General features: G+C 41.7%; 1 protein-coding gene across 22 annotated transcripts in view; it reads left to right on the forward strand.

Annotated features, from left to right (window-relative positions):
• DLG1 (discs large MAGUK scaffold protein 1) overlaps positions 1-21,118 on the forward strand; it is a 322,080-nt gene that overhangs the window by 169,385 nt on the left and 131,577 nt on the right. For all 22 annotated transcript variants that reach the window (XM_073578713.1, XM_073578705.1, XM_073578707.1 and 19 more), the window contains one exon: positions 18,248-18,301. In XM_073578713.1, the coding sequence (XP_073434814.1) occupies positions 18,248-18,301 (54 nt within the window). The remainder of the gene's footprint in view (positions 1-18,247; positions 18,302-21,118) is intronic.

Raw genomic sequence — 21,118 nt, forward strand, 5'->3', positions numbered from 1 at the left:
TATATATATATATATATATATATATATATATATATATATATATATATATATATATATATATATATATGTATGTATGTATGTATGTATTTTGTATATACATATACCAGACAAACAGGGAAGGACATTACAGGGTTAAAGGAAAAATTCCAATCATACAAGTAAGCACTTAGAGACAAGAGGGGACCACCAGAGAGAAAAGGAATGTAAACCAAATAGGAGAGTAAGTGGATTTGCACACAGCCAGAATCTCCAAGCAACAGTCACAGAACTATACCCCAAACGCCTCTACCAGCAACAAACTCCACTCCTCACCTGGCAGTACAAGACTGAACTCTGGCAATACAGATTGCCAGTGGAGAGTATATATCGCAGAGGGGAGTGGTCAGTACTGCACAGCTGAGATTATTCAAGCAGGGAGGCTTCAGAGACTCAAAGCTAAACAGTTTAACCCCTGCACTGCTAACAGAAACATGAGACATTAGTGAAGGAGTATGTGGAAATCAGATGCTGCGGACTTCTGGCCCCTTTCTGTTGCTGTAAACTCGTGATAAAAATATAAGATCGATGTGGGTCCAACAACTGGCACACCAACCCATCTGAAAACTGCTTCGGCTGGGGTTGAAACTAGGCAATGTACGGGCAGAATGCAGCAGCCTTACGCATTACTTAGTTGCCACAGATAAGTGCTGTGAAGAGAATGTACTGCAGTACTCAGCAACAGCAACCAAGTAGTGTACAATACTGCTGTATTCAGCCCGTAAATCGCTAATTTCAGGCCACTGCCGGAGCAGTTTTTAAGTTGATCATGCGGTGATGAACTGAACTCTCATCAATCTTATATTGAGATGAATGATAAACTAAGTCTTAGACAACTAACTTAACAGTATATGGAGTTCATGTCTGCAGAAACACAAGCTAGGTGCACTGTATATTAAGCACTAAAATCACATACAGTTGAGCTCAAAAGTTTACATTCCCTGGCACAATATTTGCATTCTTGTTTTTTTTCAGAGAATATTAATGATGACACGAAAACTTTTTTCTCCACTCATGCATGGTTAGTGGTTGGGTGAAGCCATTTATGGTCAAGCTATTGTATTTTCTCTCTTTAAATCATAATGACAACCGAAAACATCCAAATGACCCTGATTAAAAGTTTACATGCCCCATTTCTTAATACCATGTATTGCCCCCTCTAACATCAATGACAGCTTGCAGTTTTTTGTGGTAGTTGTGGATGAGGTTCTTTTTTTTTTTCTCAGATGGTAAAGCTTACCACTCTTCTTGGCAAAAAGCCTCCAATTCCTGTAAATTCCTGGACTGACATGAACTGCGCGCTTGATCTCCCCAGAGTGGTTCAATGATATTGAGGTCAGGAGACTGAGATGGCCACTCCAGAACCTTCACTTTGTTCTGCTGTAGCCAGTGACAGGGTCTGTTGGATCATTCTCATGTTGGAACATCCAAGTATGTCCAATGCACAGCTTCCAGGCTGATGATTGCAAATTTGCCTCCAGTATTTGCTAATAATCGTGCTGCCTTCATCTTTCCTTCAACTTTGACCAAGTTTCCTGTGCTTTTGTAGCTCACACATCCCCAAAACTTCAGCGATCATAGGCCTTGTTGACCTCTCTCCAAATGTAAAGTTTATGGTTGTGGCCAAAAAGTTCAAATTACCTCGTTCCAGAAGTTTTGAGGCTTGTTTTTGTGCTGTTTTGCGTATTCTCAGCGAGACACTTTGTGGCATTTGCGCAGTAATGGCTTTCTTCTGGCGACTCGACCATGCAGCCCATTTTTCTTTTAAGTGCCTCCTTATTGTGCATCTTGAAGCTCCCACACCGCTTGTTTTCAGAGAGTACAGTATTTCAGCTGATGTAATTTGTGGGTTTTTCTTTGCATCCCGAACAATTTTCCTGGCAGTTGTGGACGAAATTTTTGTTGGTCTACCTGACCGTGGTTTTGTTTTTACAGAGCCCCTGATTTTCCATTTGTTAATCACAGTTTGAACGCTGCTGACTGGCATTATCTATTCCTTGGATATCTTTATCTTTTTGTATCCCTTTCCTGCTTTATACAGTTCAACTACCTTTTCCCGTAGATCCGTTGACCATTCGTTTGGTTTCCCTATGACTTAAAATCCAAAAACATCAGTGGCTGGATGAAAGATGCAAGAGTCTGTCTGGATCCCAGAAACTCACTCCGCTTTTATGCACACACAATAATTACAAGCAAACAGGTCACAGGTGAGGATGTTACCTTTAGTAGCCATTCAAACCCATTTGTGTCAACTTCTGTGCATGTTATCAGGCTAAAATCACCAGGATATGTGAACTTTTGTTCAGGGTCATTTCGATGTTTTGGCTTGTCATTATTATTTAAAAAGAGTAAATGCAGTAGTTTGACAATAAATGGCTTCACCTAACCACTAACCATGAGTGGAGAAAAGGTTTTGGTGGTGGTGTTCATATTCTCTGAAAAAAGGCCAAGAAAGCAAAAATTCTGCTGGGGTATGTAAACTTCTGAGCACAACTCTATCTGCAATTTTCACTCTACTTTGTCCACTGTGTACTAATTTCTGGAAAATGTCAGTGAGGTTAAAATTGTGATGCTACCTTTAGATAATTTCCCTGAGAGTAATTTGTAAAATAGAGGGGGTGGGGAGGGGGTTGATTTCTGCTTTTTTGGCTTCTTGATGTTTCTGCAAATTCCGCCCAGGTATCACTCCAGGAAACTATTTGCCATGTGCTCAAACAGAAGTGTACTACCACATATAGGGTATTTCCGCATTTGACAGAGATAGCATAAAACATTACAGAATCCTTTTTTTCTTGTTAGCCATGGTAATGATGAAGCATTTTTACCTAAATCTACTTGCTGTAACAAATAATTTTTCATTTGCACGAAACGCAATGGTAAATCGGTGAAGCACTTGTGAGTTAAAAATTCAGAATACACCCCTAACTAAATCTTTTGGTTACTAGTGGTGATTTCTGTTTATGCAACTTGGGGGCTCTGCAAGTGGCATCCACAAGCTTACTGCCAAATTTGTGTTTCCAAAACCAATTGGTGATTCTTCCTTTATGAGCCCCGCCGTATGCAGTAGTTTGCAGCAGCAAAAAAAAAAAGACAAAAACAGTTCTCCGATGTATTAAGAGAAATGGAGTCTAGATCACGTGAAGTAATTATCCCCCTTGACTACTCCTTGATCAGGCCTCATCTGGAATACTGTGCCCAATTCTGGTCACCATATTTTTTTAGAAAGACATTGAAGAACTGGAGCAAGTTAAGAGAAGAGCTACCAGGATGGTGAGCATACTGCAAATTGTGTCCTAAGAGGAATGGTTAAAGGATCTGGGAATGTTTAGCTTGCAAAAAAGAAGGCTAAGAGGAGACTTAATAGTTGTCTACAAATATCTGAAGGGATGTCAGTGTAGAGGGATCATCCTTATTCTCATTTACACATGGATACACGCGAAGCAATGGAATGAAACTGAAAAGGAGAAGATACAGATTAGATATTAGAAAAAACTTTTTGACAGTGAGGGTAATCAATGATTGGAAGAGGCTTCCACGAGCCACGAGAGGTGGTGAGTAGAGATGAGCGACTTTGCCTTTTCTATGGTCGAGTCGGGTTTCATGAAACCAGACTTTCTCAAAAGTCGAGTCGAACGAAATCGGTCGACTATCGGGAAAAGTCGGAGGTCCGACTGAAACCCGAAACTCAATTCAAGTCAATGGGGAAGCAAAGTCTGCAGGGAGTGGAAGACAGTAAACACACCTACGTGCCGGACCGCTTTTTTTAAAGTGCGCGAAATCTCTCTCTCTCCCTCGACGCTACACATGTCATATCGTTGCCCACAGTGTACGTCATTGCTCAGTGGCTTGAAAAAAGTCACGTGCAAGCATTCTGGGAAATCCGACTTTGGCACTTGTTTTGCCGACCGCATGGCCGACTTCACGCTGTGGTCGGGTTTTGGTCGTCAAAACCCGACTTTGCCATAAGTCGCCGACTTATGAATCTGGCCAACCTGTTTCGCTCAACTCTAGTGTTGAGTTCTCCTTCAATGATGGAAGTTTTCAGACTGATGAGGCATCTGTCTGAGATGGTTTAGTGAATCCTGCATTGCTGCATGGTTTTGGACACTATTACCCTTGAGTTCTCTTCCAACTCTAACATTTATTGATTCTATGAGCTGTTTTTGGTCACACACAAGTATTGTCATGTTCAGGAGAAATTGCTTTATAAATGTTGGAGTCCATTTCCATCTTTTATCCTTTGTGAAAATGGAACATTTTGGACAAAAATGGCATTAGTAATATAAAGAAAAATTAAAAACTTCATTTTTCATTTCCATAATCCAACATTATAACATTTTGTGAAGAACTTGTATTCAAAAAGCTAACTACACCCCTTAATGAATGTACTGTAGATTGTAATTTCCAAAATGAGGGTTTTTCTGTTGTTCTGGCACTTTGGGGCTCTGAAAGTGGTGCCAGCAAACTATTCCATACAGAGCTATACTCCAAAAGCCAAACAGCGTTTCTTCGCTTCCAAGCCCAAACAGTAGTTTCCGACCACATATGGTTCTATTCCTGCGTTTTGGGAGAATTTGTTTAACCCCTTTCCGACATCGGATGTAAATGTACACCGATGTTGGACTCCCCCTGTTTGGTGTGCTCCGGCGCTGAGCCCTCACTTTTCCGGGCACTATATAGCTGACATGTGCCCGCAACAGCAGACATCTATGGTTGTCACTGACAGATTGCTATGAGCGCTGCCTGGTGGTCGGCGCTCATAGCAAGTGAGCATTTCTGCTACATACAGGCGATCTGATCATTTCCTGTATGTAGCAGAGCTGATCGGATTATGGCAACTTCCAATCTCCCATAGAGACTATTGAATTATGTCAAAAGTAAAGAAGAAAAATTTTTTTTTTTTAAATATTTAAAAAAAATAAAAGTTCAATTCTCCTTTTCGCACCATTCAAAATAAAACAATAAAAAACAAATATACACATATTTGGTATCACTGCTTTCAGAATCTCCCAATCTATCAATATAAAAAATAATTAACCTGATCATTAAGCAGTGTAACGAGAAAAAAAGTAAATACCCCAGAATTACATTTTTTTGGTTTCCGCAACATTGAATTAAAATGCAATTACGGGCACTCAAAAGATCGTATCTGCACCAAAATTGTATCATTAAAAATGTCAGCTCTGCACACAAAAATAAGCCCTCACCCAACCCGAGATCACAAAGTGGAGATGCTAAGGCTATGTGCAGACGTTGCGGATTTTCATGGGGCGTTTTTTGACGCGCGAATTGCATGAAATCCGCAGTGTGAGGCACATCTAATGTTAGTCAGTGGTAAATGAAGAATTGTTGTGCACATGCTGCAGAAAATTCCGCGCACATTTGCAGCGGGTTTTTTCCCCGCAGCATGTCAAGTCCTTTTGCGGATCTGCAACAGTCTGGCCCATAAAAAATCTTTTTTTTTTTTTTTTTTTTTTTTTTTTTTAAACTTCCTTTGTAATTTTTTTCACCACTTAAATAAAAAATAAACTAGCCATGTTTGGTGTCTATAAACACATAATGACCTGGATAATCATAATGTCAGTTTTAACATTTAGTGAACATGGTAAAAAATAAACCCCCAAAAAACTGTGGGATTGAACTTTTTTTGTAATTTCACCACGCTTGGGAAATTTTTTCCCATTTTCCAGTGCATAATATATTAAAACCAATGGTGCTGTTCAAAAGTTCAACTCATCCCACAAAAAGCAAGCCCTCACATGGCCATCCATTTTGACCTAAAAATAAAAAAGTTGTAGCTCTGGGAAGAAGGGGAACAAAAAGCGAAAACGCAAATTGAATTTCATGTATTTCTGAACGAGGCCTAATAAACACCAGGGTCCCCATTCATAAAGGCTGAAAACATTTGAAAGTCTTGATGAGGGGACGTGCTGTAGTCAAGCGCTTCTAATTCATGCATGCTTATGCCTCTTATTGAATCGGGAATATCAGACAAGTGACGTGCGCCATAAATCCCTACCCTAGTCCCTGCTGGAGTAAGAGTTGTGGCATAGCAGATGCTGCACTGGTTTTGCTCTGTCCCACCCCAGCTTTTCCCACTTTGACTTAGCTTTGCGATAATGGTGTAAGAATGCCAAAAGATGCAACATTTTAGTGTAGCCTTGAGTTTCGCGTTTTGCGACTTTCCAGAGCTTTTTACTCTGGAATACTGGTGTATGGGCTTTAATGAATCTGGTCCCGAGTTTAGTTCCACTGTTGGAACTAAATTGCACTGAACATACGCAAAAAAAAAGTTTTACATTTAATTTTTAAGGGATTTTCAATCTTATTTTAATTTTTATATTTCTCATCCCTTTGAACATTTAGACTCCACAGAGCGAACGGTCATTTAAAGTGCTGGGGCGTGCCTAGGCCACTGCTCGCAATGCTTTGAGCGTTGACTATAGCCAACCACTCTGGAACAACTCTGACTAAAAGCCAGCAGCTCCTCAAAGGAGTGACTTATTTTCCCCTGATAGTCACCCCATTCAGTAAGGCTGCCAGACAGCATTAAAATGTTATTAGCCTGCAGATTAATCCTGTATTTGCAAGTAAAAGGGAATCTGTCACCACATTTGCCATATTTAAAGACTGCTGAAGAAATCCTACCTGTATGTTTCCTATCAGATGCCTTGTTGCTGATAAATGATATTTTATCAGTTTATGTAAATTACTTCTTCCAGGCTATGGGGAGGATGTTGCCCGATTGATAACTCTGCCTTCGTACTTTATTATCATATGAATCAGGGTCACTCTAGTCCTGTGACATTTAGATAAGTCAAATCTGGTGACGGATTCATGGCATTTGGGAACATGACAGGTTCTCTTTAATTCCTGTGAAACGCCTTTACACTAGGGTTGTTTTGAGGGGCTCTGTTTTTAAAATGAGGTTCTTATAATACATTAAAACCCTCAAAACCACTACAAAATTCAATAGTTCCCTAAACAATAGTATTGAAAATCTTCTTAGAGATTAAAAAAAAAATTGTTGCTCAAGCTTTTGTCTCTTGACATCCTAATAATAAATAAAAGAATGGTTATGAAAAGAAGGCATTGTAGTGTAGAAATGTGTTAAGGGAGATCTGTGTCCAGAGTTTTGCTGTGTGATCTGAGGGCTATATGATGTGGGGGCAGAGAACCTGGTTCTAGTGATTTATCTCTTACTGGCTTCCTTGGTGCAGGTTTGGTAAAATCACTATTATCTGATTCAGACCGACCAGTTCTCTGGATGCTGAGCTGTATAAACCCGCCAAAGCCACCAGTAGGCAGCTTTCTGCCTTTGCACATTGTACTCAGAAAGCTGTCAGTCAGTGGTGGGGGAGGGGTTATATATAGGAGGAGGACTACATGGCACAAGACAGCTTGTTCTCTAGTGATAGTTCATAAAACACTGATTTTTATTTAACCCCTTCATGACCTTGGGATTTTCTGTTTTTGCGTTTTAGTTTTTTGCTCCCCTTCTTCCCAGAGCCATAACTTTTTTTTTTTTTTTTTTCTGTGATTATGGCCATGTTAGTGCTTGTTTTTTTGTGTGATTAGTTGTATTTTTGAAGGACACCATTGATTTTACCATATAGAGTACTGGAAAGTGGGAAAAAAATTCCAAGTGTGGTGAAATTGAAGTTCCACAGTTGTTTTTTTTTTTTTTTTCTCCATGTTCTCTAAAAGCTAAAACTGACCTGCCACTATGATTATCCAGGTCAGTACGAGTTTGCAGATACCAAATATGTCTAGGTTATTTTTTTATTGATTTGGTGAAAAAAAAATTCTAAGTTTGTAAAAAAATAAATAAAAAATAGTGCAATTTTCCGAGACCCGTAGCATTTCCATTTTTCCCTTCACCCATGACAGCACACCTGAGAGGTATCTGCCCCGCCAGGACAGGAACCTACTGAAATATAAGGGGTGGTACCTATCCCCCGCTTCAGTTGGGTTCCTGTCCTGGATGGGGATCCCGTACTGCAGGATGGAACCTGTCAGGAGTGGGAAGAGCCAGTCCGGTACCTGTAACACCGGCCTTCGGGTGCTGGAAGCGCTGTCCACAGGTTGGCTTGTACGTGCTGACACAGGCGGCATTCCCGGCAGGGGCAGGTTAGATCTACTGCACCACCCTCCCCTTGCGCCTCCCCGCGCTGACTCCTGCCCGGATGACACGTGGAGGAGTGGCCGAGGCTTCTTTCGGGTACATCACAGGTGCCGCAAGGCATGATGGGAGAGGCACCCTGCTGACGTCAGAGAAGCGCCGGAAACAAGATGGCGGTGCCTTGTGACGCCGGCAGGTATGAAAAACAATGGTAGCCGGCCGGCGGTCGCAGAGGGAGGGGGAAGATACTTCGGAGCGAGACTGACTTTATTTAAAGCTCAGACACCAGAGCGGGAGGGGGCTGGAAAAATGGAGTCAGTTGATTCAGAGCAACAGCAATCACCTTCGCCACCACCACTACCTCCAGGACAACAGACAGCTCATCGGCAGCATGGGCACAAAGATGACAGCCGTTCCAACGGCAGCCGTCCCAGCCAGAGATCCCGGGAATCCTCGGTGTCCAGAGAGGATGCGTTGTGTCCCACAATAGCCTCAGAGCCCGGTACCCATGGTTATCAACGGGAGGTGAATGATCTTTGTGTTAATAGGCCCCTATTGTTTGTTTAAATCTTTGGAATGGAGGGGAGTAGAAGGTGTAAGAGTGTCAACCCCAGCCTGTACACATGGACAATACTGAAATCAGGCCCACATTAACATTCCTTGTCCTGCATCTGAAGGGGTCATGTTTGTCTTTGTTCCTCTCTGCAGAGTGCATCCAGGAATACACAAACCTGCAGACAGGCTGAGACGGGGCTTCTGGAACATTCTTCACCCTTTGCGCTATGCTTAAGGGAGTAGGTGTTGGTATCTCTACCCAACAAGGGGGCTGATGCCAAGAGAGGTAGTACAATAAGCCATATATTGAGTTAGTTGGTGTCTTGGGAAGGGCGAGGATCTGCAGCTGTGACCAGGTCCTGTGCCATGTATGGAGATTGAAGATCATTTGCCACAGGGGATGGTGATGTCTTACAACCCAGCTGGAGTTGAGGACCGCATCTAGAGTTTGTTGTTACATATTCCTTGGTGTCGGATTACCGGGTGGCGCCTCCGGATTTGTCTCTTTTGTGTGGCCACCTTGCAGACTCGAACGAATCTACGTTTGGTGCTAGTTTCCCAATCTTAATAAAAGTTGTTGGATTGTTCATCAGCCTGCTGTCACTGCCTGTTCTGTTACACACCCTAGCAGTAAAGTTGATAATAACGCACTCAGATGTTAACCATGCTAACTGTGCTAACCGTTAACTGACTGACATGTAATGCCCATGACTGCTGCAGTCAGTGGCTGGCCTCCGCTGTGATACTGGTGTATGTCTATATAGATATGCAAATTGCCTCTTCAGAAAGAAAGAGGACTTTTACTCTACAGCGCCACCTATTGGTAGTAGCGATCCTACAAGTCACAATCAACCCTTTAACGAGTCTTGTAGTATGACTTAGGATACAAGCCAAATCAGAATCTCAATTTGCAGACACGGTGTTTCGAGCTGTTGGCTCTCGTCAGTGCAAAGTATGAGATCTGATTTGGCAAGGTGAGAGGCTCTGGACTAGGGTCTAAGAAGTAAGGTTTCTCCTTGCGGAGAGTGACATGCCAGCTGTGGCTTGTCAAGGTAAGGAGACTTATTCGCCGTGCAATGCTCCTCTGGGAAAATAATATGCAAATTGCCTCTTCAGAAAGAAAGAGGACTTTTACTCTACAGCGCCACCTATTGGTAGTAGCGATCCTACATGTCACTCTCCGCAAGGAGAAACCTTACTTCTTAGACCCTAGTCCAGAGCCTCTCACCTTGCCAAATCAGATCTCATACTTTGCACTGACGAGAGCCAACAGCTCGAAACACCGTGTCTGCAAATTGAGATTCTGATTTGGCTTGTATCCTAAGTCATACTACAAGACTCGTTAAAGGGTTGATTGTGACTTGTAGGATCGCTACTACCAATAGGTGGCGCTGTAGAGTAAAAGTCCTCTTTCTTTCTGAAGAGGCAATTTGCATATTATTTTCCCAGAGGAGCATTGCACGGCGAATAAGTCTCCTTACCTTGACAAGCCACAGCTGGCATGTCACTCTCCGCAAGGAGAAACCTTACTTCTTAGACCCTAGTCCAGAGCCTCTCACCTTGCCAAATCAGATCTCATACTTTGCACTGACGAGAGCCAACAGCTCGAAACACCGTGTCTGCAAATTGAGATTCTGATTTGGCTTGTATCCTAAGTCATACTACAAGACTCGTTAAAGGGTTGATTGTGACTTGTAGGATCGCTACTACCAATAGGTGGCGCTGTAGAGTAAAAGTCCTCTTTCTTTCTGAAGAGGCAATTTGCATATTATTTTCCCAGAGGAGCATTGCACGGCGAATAAGTCTCCTTACCTTGACAAGCCACAGCTGGCATGTCACTCTCCGCAAGGAGAAACCTTACTTCTTAGACCCTTGTCTATATAGAGGCATCATCAAAAATGCAAAAGAAAACTCACTGTAAGTTTGTCAGTCAGTAGCCCAGGATTTAGAAGCTACTTACTCTGAGCTCCGGGCTGACAATCTGCCACAATTATTACACTTCTAGACTGGAACTGCTGACAGTAGCCTTACAGCACCCCCGAGCTCTGTGCCGGTTATTTTAACTACCCTTAGGCAACTAATGGCTTTTACAGGAGTTATAAATGGAAACTTTAAATCTAGAATCTAAAAAAGTGCATTCCTTGACTTAACATTTAGCCTGACTTTCAGATTGTCAGGGTTTCTATTTTTCCTTCCCTGTTTGGATGCATATCACCAGTATTACTCACAGCGTTCTTTGCAGCCAACATGTAGTACATGTCACACTGAACGGGAAACCACTGAGTAAATCTGACATGGAGAAGGGCTTGGGGATCCTCGTTAATGATAAACTTACCTGGAGCAACCAGAGCCAGGCAGCGGCTGCCAAGGCAAACAGGATCATGGGGTGCATTAAGAGAGGTCTGGATACACTTGATGAGAGCATTATACTGCCTCTGTACAAATCCCTGGTTAGACCGCACATGGCGTATTGTTTTAGCACAATCCAACATATTTACAAACATAAATTCATTTTCCAATCCGAAAATGAAATGTTCAAATATACCATGGAAATAGGATAACTCCCATGTAATTTATATAATCCTACAGAGAATAAGCGGAGTATAATGCCCAAATTCAAATCTGAAAAAGTGAATTGTAGTGCAAAAATACAATCTTTATTGTTACATATACATAAAAAATCAAGGTGCATTAAAAGTACAATAGTATGATCAGGAAGCGGTAATGACACAAAAGGAAAATGACAGCAGCATGAACACAATATTGCGCATTGGTACACCAAGTAACCAGTAATTCCCAGCAAAACAATGGCTCACTAAAATTGATTGTGCCACGCAGCGGATCTATGTCCCACATGGGTAAGCATGGTCATTACAGCACTTTCCATTCATTTTTGCACTAAGCACTTTATTTTTTGCAATACATGTCTCCTTGTGCCCTGTGTATTACCTATGAGCTAGAGTGCTATTTTTGCACCTTATTATTTTTTACATATCTATTCTAAGATTAATTTATTGTGGCACAATCAATTTTAGCGACATTTGTTGTACAACAGCAATTCTCGGAAAAGTTGCTAGAAAAAAAGCATCTTAACTTGTCTGCGTCCAGCTGTTCCACGTCTATTTTAAAATGCTGATTCTGCTGTAAAATATAATTGCCAAGTTGCGACAAATCACATGCGACATGCATTGCATTCTATGGCAAGTGAGTCGCTCGTAATGGAAAACTCAACTTATTTGGAAATATTTCCGAACCTCTTGTCAGATGCAGGTTGTCCCCGTCACAATGCGACACCACACAAAATCATTAGATGCAATGTGGCAATGCGTCACTACATTTTAGTGATTTGACAAATGTCGCCCTGTAACCCTGGCCTAAATGAGGCAAGTGCATCTTGCAGAGCAGGAAATACCTGAAACAGATGCCTTGTCTCCTTTCCTTATCACCCCTCATTCACTGAACACTCACCATGCTAGTGTGCTCTGAGTAAGGCCGGTTTCACATTTGCGCTTTATAGCGCAGCCCCGGCTCCCTGCCCGCCCCATCCGGTCATTGCCTCCTACTAGCGCACATGGACGCTTGCGATCTGCGCACCCTATCTTTAGCATAGGGTGCGCTGGCCATGCGCTAGCAGGATTTCGCCGTGCGCTGCACACTTTTGAAGGTGCGCCGTGCTCGCCGAAATGCAACATGCTGTGTTCGGCGTACACGGGCGCACCTTCAAAAGTGCGCAGCGCACGGCAAAATCCTGCTAGCGCATGGCCAGCGCACGATCTGCACACCCTATGCTAAAGATAGGGTGCGCAGATCGCTTGTGTCCATGTGCGCTAGTAGGAGGCGATGACCGGATGGGGCGGGCAGGGAGCCGTCAGGGGGCGGGGCTTAGCGGCGGCCGTGCGCAGGCCGTTGCTGCGCTATAAAGCGCAAATGTGAAACCGGCCTAAGGCTGCAATCGCACCAGCATATGGCATCCGATGCGATATACTAATGACCCTCGGCTCCTGCTCTGAGAGGATCACAGCACCGCTGCAGAGGAGACTGAAAACTTAATTTCTCCATCTCCTTTACTGCTGGTGTCGGTGGGCTTCGCACTGCAGTCTGGTGATATTCAAGTGCAGTGCGATGTTTCACCTCTAGACTTTATGGGTGCGAGGGAGCTGAGTCTTGCTGCCAATCGCGGATTGTCCACTTGAGCTAAATTGACATAAGAAAATAATCGCAGATCTGAGCTGCCCCATAGAATAACACTGGGCCAAGTGCTATGGGATGTTTTATCGCATAGCCCTCTTCCATGTTATACGCTCGTGTGACTCCTGCCTTAACAACATTTCAGTTGAAGGAGTGAAGAACTTCTGATTTTCTGGCACAAATTTATATTTACAGGCCAAGAACTAAGTCCAGTGTTAACCACCAAGCAATGTATTTCAACTTTTCTTCTTTTTACCAAATAGAAGTATTAGGGGCTTGATATGCAGAAGGTAAAGAACCAAATATTCTTATGACCTACAATGTACTCTCCATTATATTGCAGCTTCCTCTTATCGTGGACATATTTTCACATGAATAACACAGGTGGAGAAAGGAGACCTGACCCTGGGTGACTGTCCTGCTGCATGCACTTTACTAAGGCTGTGTATCCTGAAAGGATTAGTCCGCCAGGGTCGTCTCGCCTCGCTCAGCCTCTGCTGATTATGTGAAGATATTTTTACAATTTGTGAAAACTGCAATCTATTGATAGGAACTGTTCTCACTTTTATTCACAGATTTTTATTCACGTTGATTTCATTTTTTTTTTTTAAGCAGATGTTTATGGGAGTTTATTAAAATCTATAAACATTTTCATATACAGCAATCTAGTTGGTGTCTCATTAGCAACATGTTTGGAGAGGTTTTTTTTGTTCTAAAAAAAAAAAAAAAAAAAAATTTGCAGCCTTGCTTGAAGGTATGGTGTGTTTTTTTTTTTTTTTTTTTTTTTTTTTTTTTTCTTTCAAACTTTATCTCTGTAGGATTTTTTTTTTTTTTTTTAAAAACTTAATACCTGGAAAAAAATACCGTGAAAAACTGTACCTGTTTTACAAAGGTTTTTTGTATTTGTCTTGTTTTCACTCAAGAGCAATAACTTTATAATTTAATAATAATAAATTGTATTTCTATAGCGCCGACATATTCCGCAGCACTTTACATTTCAGAGGGGACTTTTACAGACAGACATTACAGCATAACAATCACATAGATCATAACAGATACCAAGAGGAATGAGGGCCCTGCTCGCAAGCTTACAATCTGAGGAAAAAAAAAGGGAGACACGAAAGGTGGGTGGTAACAATTGCCCTGATTGTATGGACCAGCCAGAATGTTAAGTATGTAACAGTACAGACACAGAGGGCTAATGGATGTATAAAGCATGTGGGAACATGATGCGGGGAACCTGGTTATGGTAAAAACTTTTGGCTGTGCCACGCAGGGATAGATTAGGTTAATGTGTTGAGGCGGTAGGCCAGTCTGAATAAATTAGTTTTCAGGGTACGCTTAAAATTGTGGGGATTGGGGACTAGTGGTATTGACCTGGGAACTGCATTCCAAAGAATAGGCGCAGCACGTGTATAGTCTTGGAGACGGGAGTGGGAGGTTCTGATTATTGTGGATGCTAACCTCAGGTCATCAGCAGAAAGGAGGGCACGGGTAGGATGGTATACTGAAACAAGGGAGGAGATGTAGGGTGGTGCTGAGCTATGGAGAGCTTTGTGGGTGAGGGTAATAAGTTTGTTCTGGATTCTGGAGTGGATGGGTAGCCAGTGTAATGACTGGCACAAGGTAGAGGCATCGGTGTAACGATTGGCGAGGAATATGATCCTGGCAGTAGCATTCAAGACAGATTGGAGGGGGGAGAGTTTGGTAAGAGGGAGACCGATTGGAAGAGAGTTACAATAGTCCAGATGAGAATGAATAATAGAAACAGTAAGAGTTTTTGCGGAGTCAAAAGTAAGAAAAGGTCGAATTCTAGAAATGTTTTTGAGGTGCAGATAACAAGAGCGAGCCAGTGATCGTATGTGGGGGACAAAGGAAAGCTCGGAGTTATGTATGACCCCAAGACAGCGGGCATGTTGCTGGGGAGTAATAGTGGAACCACACACGGAAATGGCAATGTCGGGTATAGGTACATTAGTAGCGGGAGGAAACACAAGGAGTTCAATCTTTGACAGGTTCAGTTTCAGATATAGTGAGGACATGATGTTAGACACAGGGTTTAGACAATCGCCGGTGTTTTCTAGAAAGGCTGGCGTGATGTCAGGAGAAGAAGCGTATATTTGTCTGTCAACATAAACGTGAGGGTCTGTTTTTTTTTTTGTTTTTTTTTCCGGGACAAGTTGTATTTTTGTGTGGTACCAGTCATTTCGCCATTCAATGTATTTGAAAACAAAAATGCTCAAGTGTGAAGACATTTTGGCAAAATGTAAAATAAAAAAATGTAATTTTTTTGTTTTTACATTATATTCCTTGTTTGGTAAAAATAACTTATAAATATATTTTTCCAAGTCAGCATGATGTGAGCAGAACCAAACTTGTAAAACATTTTTTGTGTGCCACCATTTTCCTAGGCCAATAACTTTTTCAGTCAATGAGTCTGTGAGGACTTGTTTTTTTGCAGCGCGAGCTGATGTTTTATTTACTGTATAACATTTTGGAGTATTGATACAATTTTTTTTTTCTCATTGCAGCATTTACTGATCAGGTTAGATAATTTTATATTTTGATAGATCAGACTTTAATGGATGAGGTGTTACCACATGTGTTTTTTTTTTTTTTTTTTAATTATTTTAGTAGGAGAAAAAGTGGAATTAAGTTTTTAACTCCTTCATAACAGCTATGCGTTCCAGGAAACCACCATACATGTACAGCTCACTTCGCTATGTGAGAGCTCACACCCTGCGGCAATGCCCATGATTGGTGATAGCGTTGATTGCGGGCATTTAACTCCCCTGATGTCGATGGTGACAGCTACATCGTTTGGCAGAGGGAGGGAGCTTCCTTTCTGCTCCGATCGGCACAACGCAATTGCAGTTGTATGTATGGTGACCCTGGGCTGAAAGATGGCCGTGGGGTCAACTAGGTACGGTAGAAAGGCTGGTTGTCGAAAATGGGGGTGACCCTAAGCCGTCTTTTTTTTTTTTTTTTTTTAAATTATTTAAATCATTAAAAAAAAAAAAAAAAAACAGCATGGGGACCCGTCTATTCTTGCTAACCAGCCTAGTTGAAGCTGAGAGTTGCAGCCCCCAGCCGTGAGTTTTGTTCGGCTGGTTAACAAAATGCAGGGGAACCCACTCAGTTTTTTTATTACTACTTACAGCGCAGGAGCCGTCTAATGAATGCCCCCATCAGCCGCTCCTGCTCTCACTGTTATTAGCGGCAGCGGGTGTTGGATGATGGGAGCAGTTGTCCCATCCGCTGACACCAGTGACCGGAGTATTAGATCAGCGATCGGGGTTGGGAAAGTTAATGTCCCATCTTGGGAAAAGTTTAAAAAAAAAAAAAAAAAAAAAAAAAAAGATTGAAAACAATAAAATGAAATTTCTAAAAATGTGAAAAAAAAATCACAAAATAAAAAATGTGAAAATAAAAACAAATAAAGGACATATATTTGCTATTGCCGCGTCCAGAACGACATGACCTATAAAACTGTTTCAATAGTTAACCCTTGTCAGTGATCGCTGTGAAAATAAAATTAGATAGCAGGAACTGTTTTCTCATCATAATGCTAAACAAAAAGTGGGAAAAAAGTGTGGCAGTAGCCAAACTATATAAATCCTGGTATCTCTGTAATCGCACTGACCCAAAGAATAAAGTTGTTTTATTGCTTATATCGCTGGAGGTACAGCGTAAAAAGTAAATAAAACCAATTCTTCATCTGCTATTGATTTGTTCATTCTGCCTCCCAAAGATCACGGTAAGGCTTGGTTCACATTTATTCTGTGCTCTACGCTGAGCACTTACTCTGTGGTTTCCATGTAAATCTCTGAAACCATCATTCAGATGGAACCCCCTGATGGAGGATTCCCTATAATGAGACAGATGGAGGCACTGTGGACACTACAGTTTTGTTTAACCCTGAAAAGAACAGCAATGAACAGAGGCGAGACGGAGTACAGAGTAACTCTGCTGCCTCATCAGTCAATAGATCCCTCGGGGGTTTCATCTACATCACGTCATTCAGAGATTTAGATGGAAACTCCGATATGTGGTCAGCATAAATGTGATCCCAAAGGTTATGTAAAATGTTCCAAGCAAAAGCTTCAGTGCAATCCACAAAATAAGCGATTACTTATACTGAATATTGCATTACCAAAGTATTGCTATATACATAGTGAAAATCTTGGTCTCCTGGGAAGCCCAGCCACTGGCTGATTTTCATAGGAGTACAATCACAACAGGTGGGCACCTTGTAATTAGGCTGTGGGAGAGGAGAGACGGGCGATGAGTATATGGAGCAACGTGACCCTAAATCTGTACTCTTTAAATGCTACTCTCATATGTTGACATCAGCATTTGAAGTGGTTATGAATATTGGGTGATGCTCGGCTGCACTAACTGCTATTAGAGGCAGATCCTGGTGTATCATTGGGTCGCCATCATATGCCATGCTAGTATGTCATATGCAGGAAGGGGTTAATGGGAATCTGTCAGCACAATACAGTGCCCCAAACTGTTCATATGGTGGTGATCTTTAAAATATCATCCATACCTTTATTTACGCAATCTGTTACTACCTGACAGAATAAATTGCAGTATTATTTCTTTTCCAAGGGAGCCTAAAGTGCTTTGGACATGCCAAACCAGTTCTTAGGCTATGTGCCCACGTTAGCGTTTTAAAACGCTCAAAAAACCGTACTCCTTCCCAGAAACCGTGTGTTTTTTGCGCTATTTTTGATGCGTTTTTTTCTGTGCGTTTTCTGGGAACATTGGAAAAAGCTAAAAACGCTGACCTATGCGGAAAATAATGAGCATGCTGCGTTTTTAGCCTCTAAGCGTTTTCTGAGCGGAAAAAAACGCATGCATTGGCACAAAAAGGCCAAAATGCATTATATTTGAATGGGAAGCTTATTTTAAGCATTTCTGAAGCATCTGATCCAGCACAAACGCTTCAAAAACGCTTAAAAAAGCGCAATGTGGGCACACAGCCTAAAGTTTCTTCCTTCCCTGTCTTCATTTCTGGCCTAACACCTTCTACCTGACTGATGGCTTACTGACTTGACTAAACAACGAGTGAGCTGTCAGTGAAACAGAAGGTGGTCCTAGGCAGTGAGAAGAGCCAGAGGCTCAGAAAGTGTTTTGGCATGTCCAAAGCGCCTCCCTTGCATAGAAATTAATATTGCAATTTTTGGGTCTGGAATCTGTATTTCATAAATAAAGGTTTGAATGATATCCTCTTACAATGAGCACCTTGACCTGTGTTTGTTTTCGTTTTTTTTATCTGATTAAAATTGTTCTGCATTTTTGAGAATTCACATCTGTAACTTTTTATTCTTTTTTTTCTAGGCAAATCCCCCACCTGTGATTGTAAATACAGATAATCTGGACACCCCACCTTATGTAAGTCTTGAGAAAATATTTTGTTTTCAGTTCTGCTGTAAAGACATTGTTTTCACATTATGGAGGGTTAAGAAAAGGCTGTTACAGTGCATTGCATAGACACTAAGGCCTCATTCAGAAGTCCAAAAAAAAAGGGCGTTTCAACAGTCTTTGCTCAATGTGTCAGTATTTGCCATCAGTGGTTCATTGGTGATTTTCACGTATGAAAAAATAAATAAATTGCAAAGCTTCTTCTGTCTACTACAATATTCATCAAAGACCGCACATGGAACATGGACTGTCGCCATCCATTTGCAGTCTGGGATTTTCATGAACTCAGATTTGGGTTGTTTTCATCCATGATGCTGACAAAAACATACCGCTCTGGCAAAAATTAAGAGACCACTGCAAAATTTTTAGTTTGTCTGATTTTTCTCTTTTATAGGTATATTTTTGAGTAAAATGTAAATTGTGCCTTTATTCTATAAACTACTGACAAACATGACTTCGAATTTCCAAGCACTAAATTTTGTATTTTCAAAAAATGATAAATGGTCAAAATAACAAAAAAAAATGCAGTGCTTGCAGACCTCAAAGAATGCTATGAAAACTAGTTCATAATCATTTAGAAACAACAATACTAATGTTTTAACTCAGGAAGAGTTCAGAAATCAATATTTTGTGGAATAACCATGATTTTTAATCACTGCTTTCATGCGTCTTGGCATGCTTTCCACCAGTCTTTCACATTGCTTTTGGGTGACCTTATGCCACACTTCGTACAAAAATTTAAGCAGTTTTTCTTTGTTTGATGGCTTGTGACTATCCATCTTCCTTTTGTTTACAGTCATGGCCAAAAGTTTTGAGAATGACACAAATATATTTTCACATGATCTGCTGGCCCCTGGTTTTTATGTGTGTTTGTCAGATGTTTTTATCACATACAGAAATATAATTGCAATCATATTATGAGTAACAAAAGGTTATATTGACAGTTAGAATGAGTTAATGCAGCAAGTCAATATTTGCAGTGTTGACCCTTCTTCTTCAGGACCTCAGCAATTCTCTCTGGCATGCTCTCAATCAACTTCTGGATCAAATCCTGACTGATAGCAGTCCATTCTTGCAAAATCAATGCTTTTATTTTGTCTGAATTTGAAGGTTTTTGTTTGTCCACCCGTCTCTTGATGATTGACCACAAGTTCTCAATGGGATTAAGATCTGGGGAGTTTCCAGGCCATGGTCCCAAAATCTCTGTTTTGTTCCCTGAGCCATTTAGTTATCACCTTTGCTTTATGGCAAGGTGCTCCATCATGTTGAAAAAGGCATTGTTGATCGCCAAACTGCTCTTGGACAGTTGGGAGAAGTTGCTCTTGGAGGACATTCTGGTACCATTCTTTATTCATGGCTGTGTTTTTAGGCAAGACTGAGAGAGAGCCCATTCCCTTGGCTGAGAAGCAACCCCACACATGAATGGTTTCTGGATTCTTGACAGTTGGCATGAGACAAGACTGGTGGTAGCGCTCACCTGGTCTTCTCCAAATAAGCCGTTTTCCAGATGTCCCAAACAATCGAAAAGGTGATTCATCAGAGAAAATGACTTTACCCCAGTCCTCAGCAGTCCACTCCCTGTACCTCTTGCAGAATATCAGTCTGTCCATGATGTTTTTCCTGGAGAGAAGTGGCTTCTTTGCTGCCCTCCTTGAGACCAGGCCTTGCTCCAAGAGTCTCCGCCTCACAGTGCGTGCAGATGCACTCACACCTGCCTGCTGCCATTCCTGAGCAAGCTCTGCACTGCTGGTAGCCCGATCCCGCAGCTGAAACACTTTTAAGAGACGGTCCTGGCGCTTGCTGGTCTTTCTTGGGCGCCCTGGAGCCTTTTTGCCAACAAGGGAACCTCTCTCCTTGAAGTTCTTGATGATGCGATAGATTGTTGACTGAGGTGCAATCTTTCTAGCTGCGATACTCTTCCCTGTTAGGCCATTTTTGTGCAGTGCAATGATGACTGCACGTGTTTCTTTAGAGATAACCATGGTTAACAGAAGAGAAACCATGATGCCAAGCACCAGCCTCCTTTTAAAGTGTCCAGTGGTGTCATTCTTACTTAATCATGACCGATTCATCTCCAGCCCTGTCCTCATCAACACCCACACCTGTGTTAATGGAGCAATCACTGAAACGATGTTAGCTGGTCCTTTTAAGGCAGGGCTGCAATGATGTTGAAATGTGTTTTGGGGGATGAAGTTCATTTTCTAGGCAAATATTGACTTTGCAAGTAATTGCTGTTAAGCTGATCACTCTTTATAACATTCTGGAGTATATGCAAATTGCCATTAGAAAAAATGAAGCAGTAGACTTTGTAAAAATTAATATTTGTGTCATTCTCAAAACTTTTGGCCATGACTGTACATTCCAGAGGTTTTCAATGGGTTTCAGGTCTGGAGATTGGGCTGGCCATGACAGGGGATTTAATGAGGTAGTCCTTCATTCTCACACTGATTGATCTAGCTGTGAGGCATGGCGCATTGTCCTGCTGGAAAAACAGTCCTCAGAGTTGGGGAACATTGCCTGAGCAGAAGGAATCAACTGTTTTTCCAGGATAACCTTGCATGTGGTTTGATTCATATGTCCTTTGCAAAGATTAACCTGCCCAATTCCAGCCTTGCTGAAGCATCCCTAGATCATCACTGATCCTCCACCAAATTTCACAGTGGGTGCAAGATACTGCAGCTTATATGCCTGTCCAGGTTTCCGTCTAACCATTAGATGACTAGGTGCTGGGCAAAGCTGAAAATTAGACTCATCAGAGAAGATTACCTTACTCCATTCTCCTCTATG

This window comes from Dendrobates tinctorius, unplaced genomic scaffold (assembly GCF_039654945.1).
Source record: "Dendrobates tinctorius isolate UK_male_01 unplaced genomic scaffold, ASM3965494v1 ptg000060l, whole genome shotgun sequence".
NCBI lineage: Eukaryota > Metazoa > Chordata > Amphibia > Anura > Dendrobatidae > Dendrobates > Dendrobates tinctorius.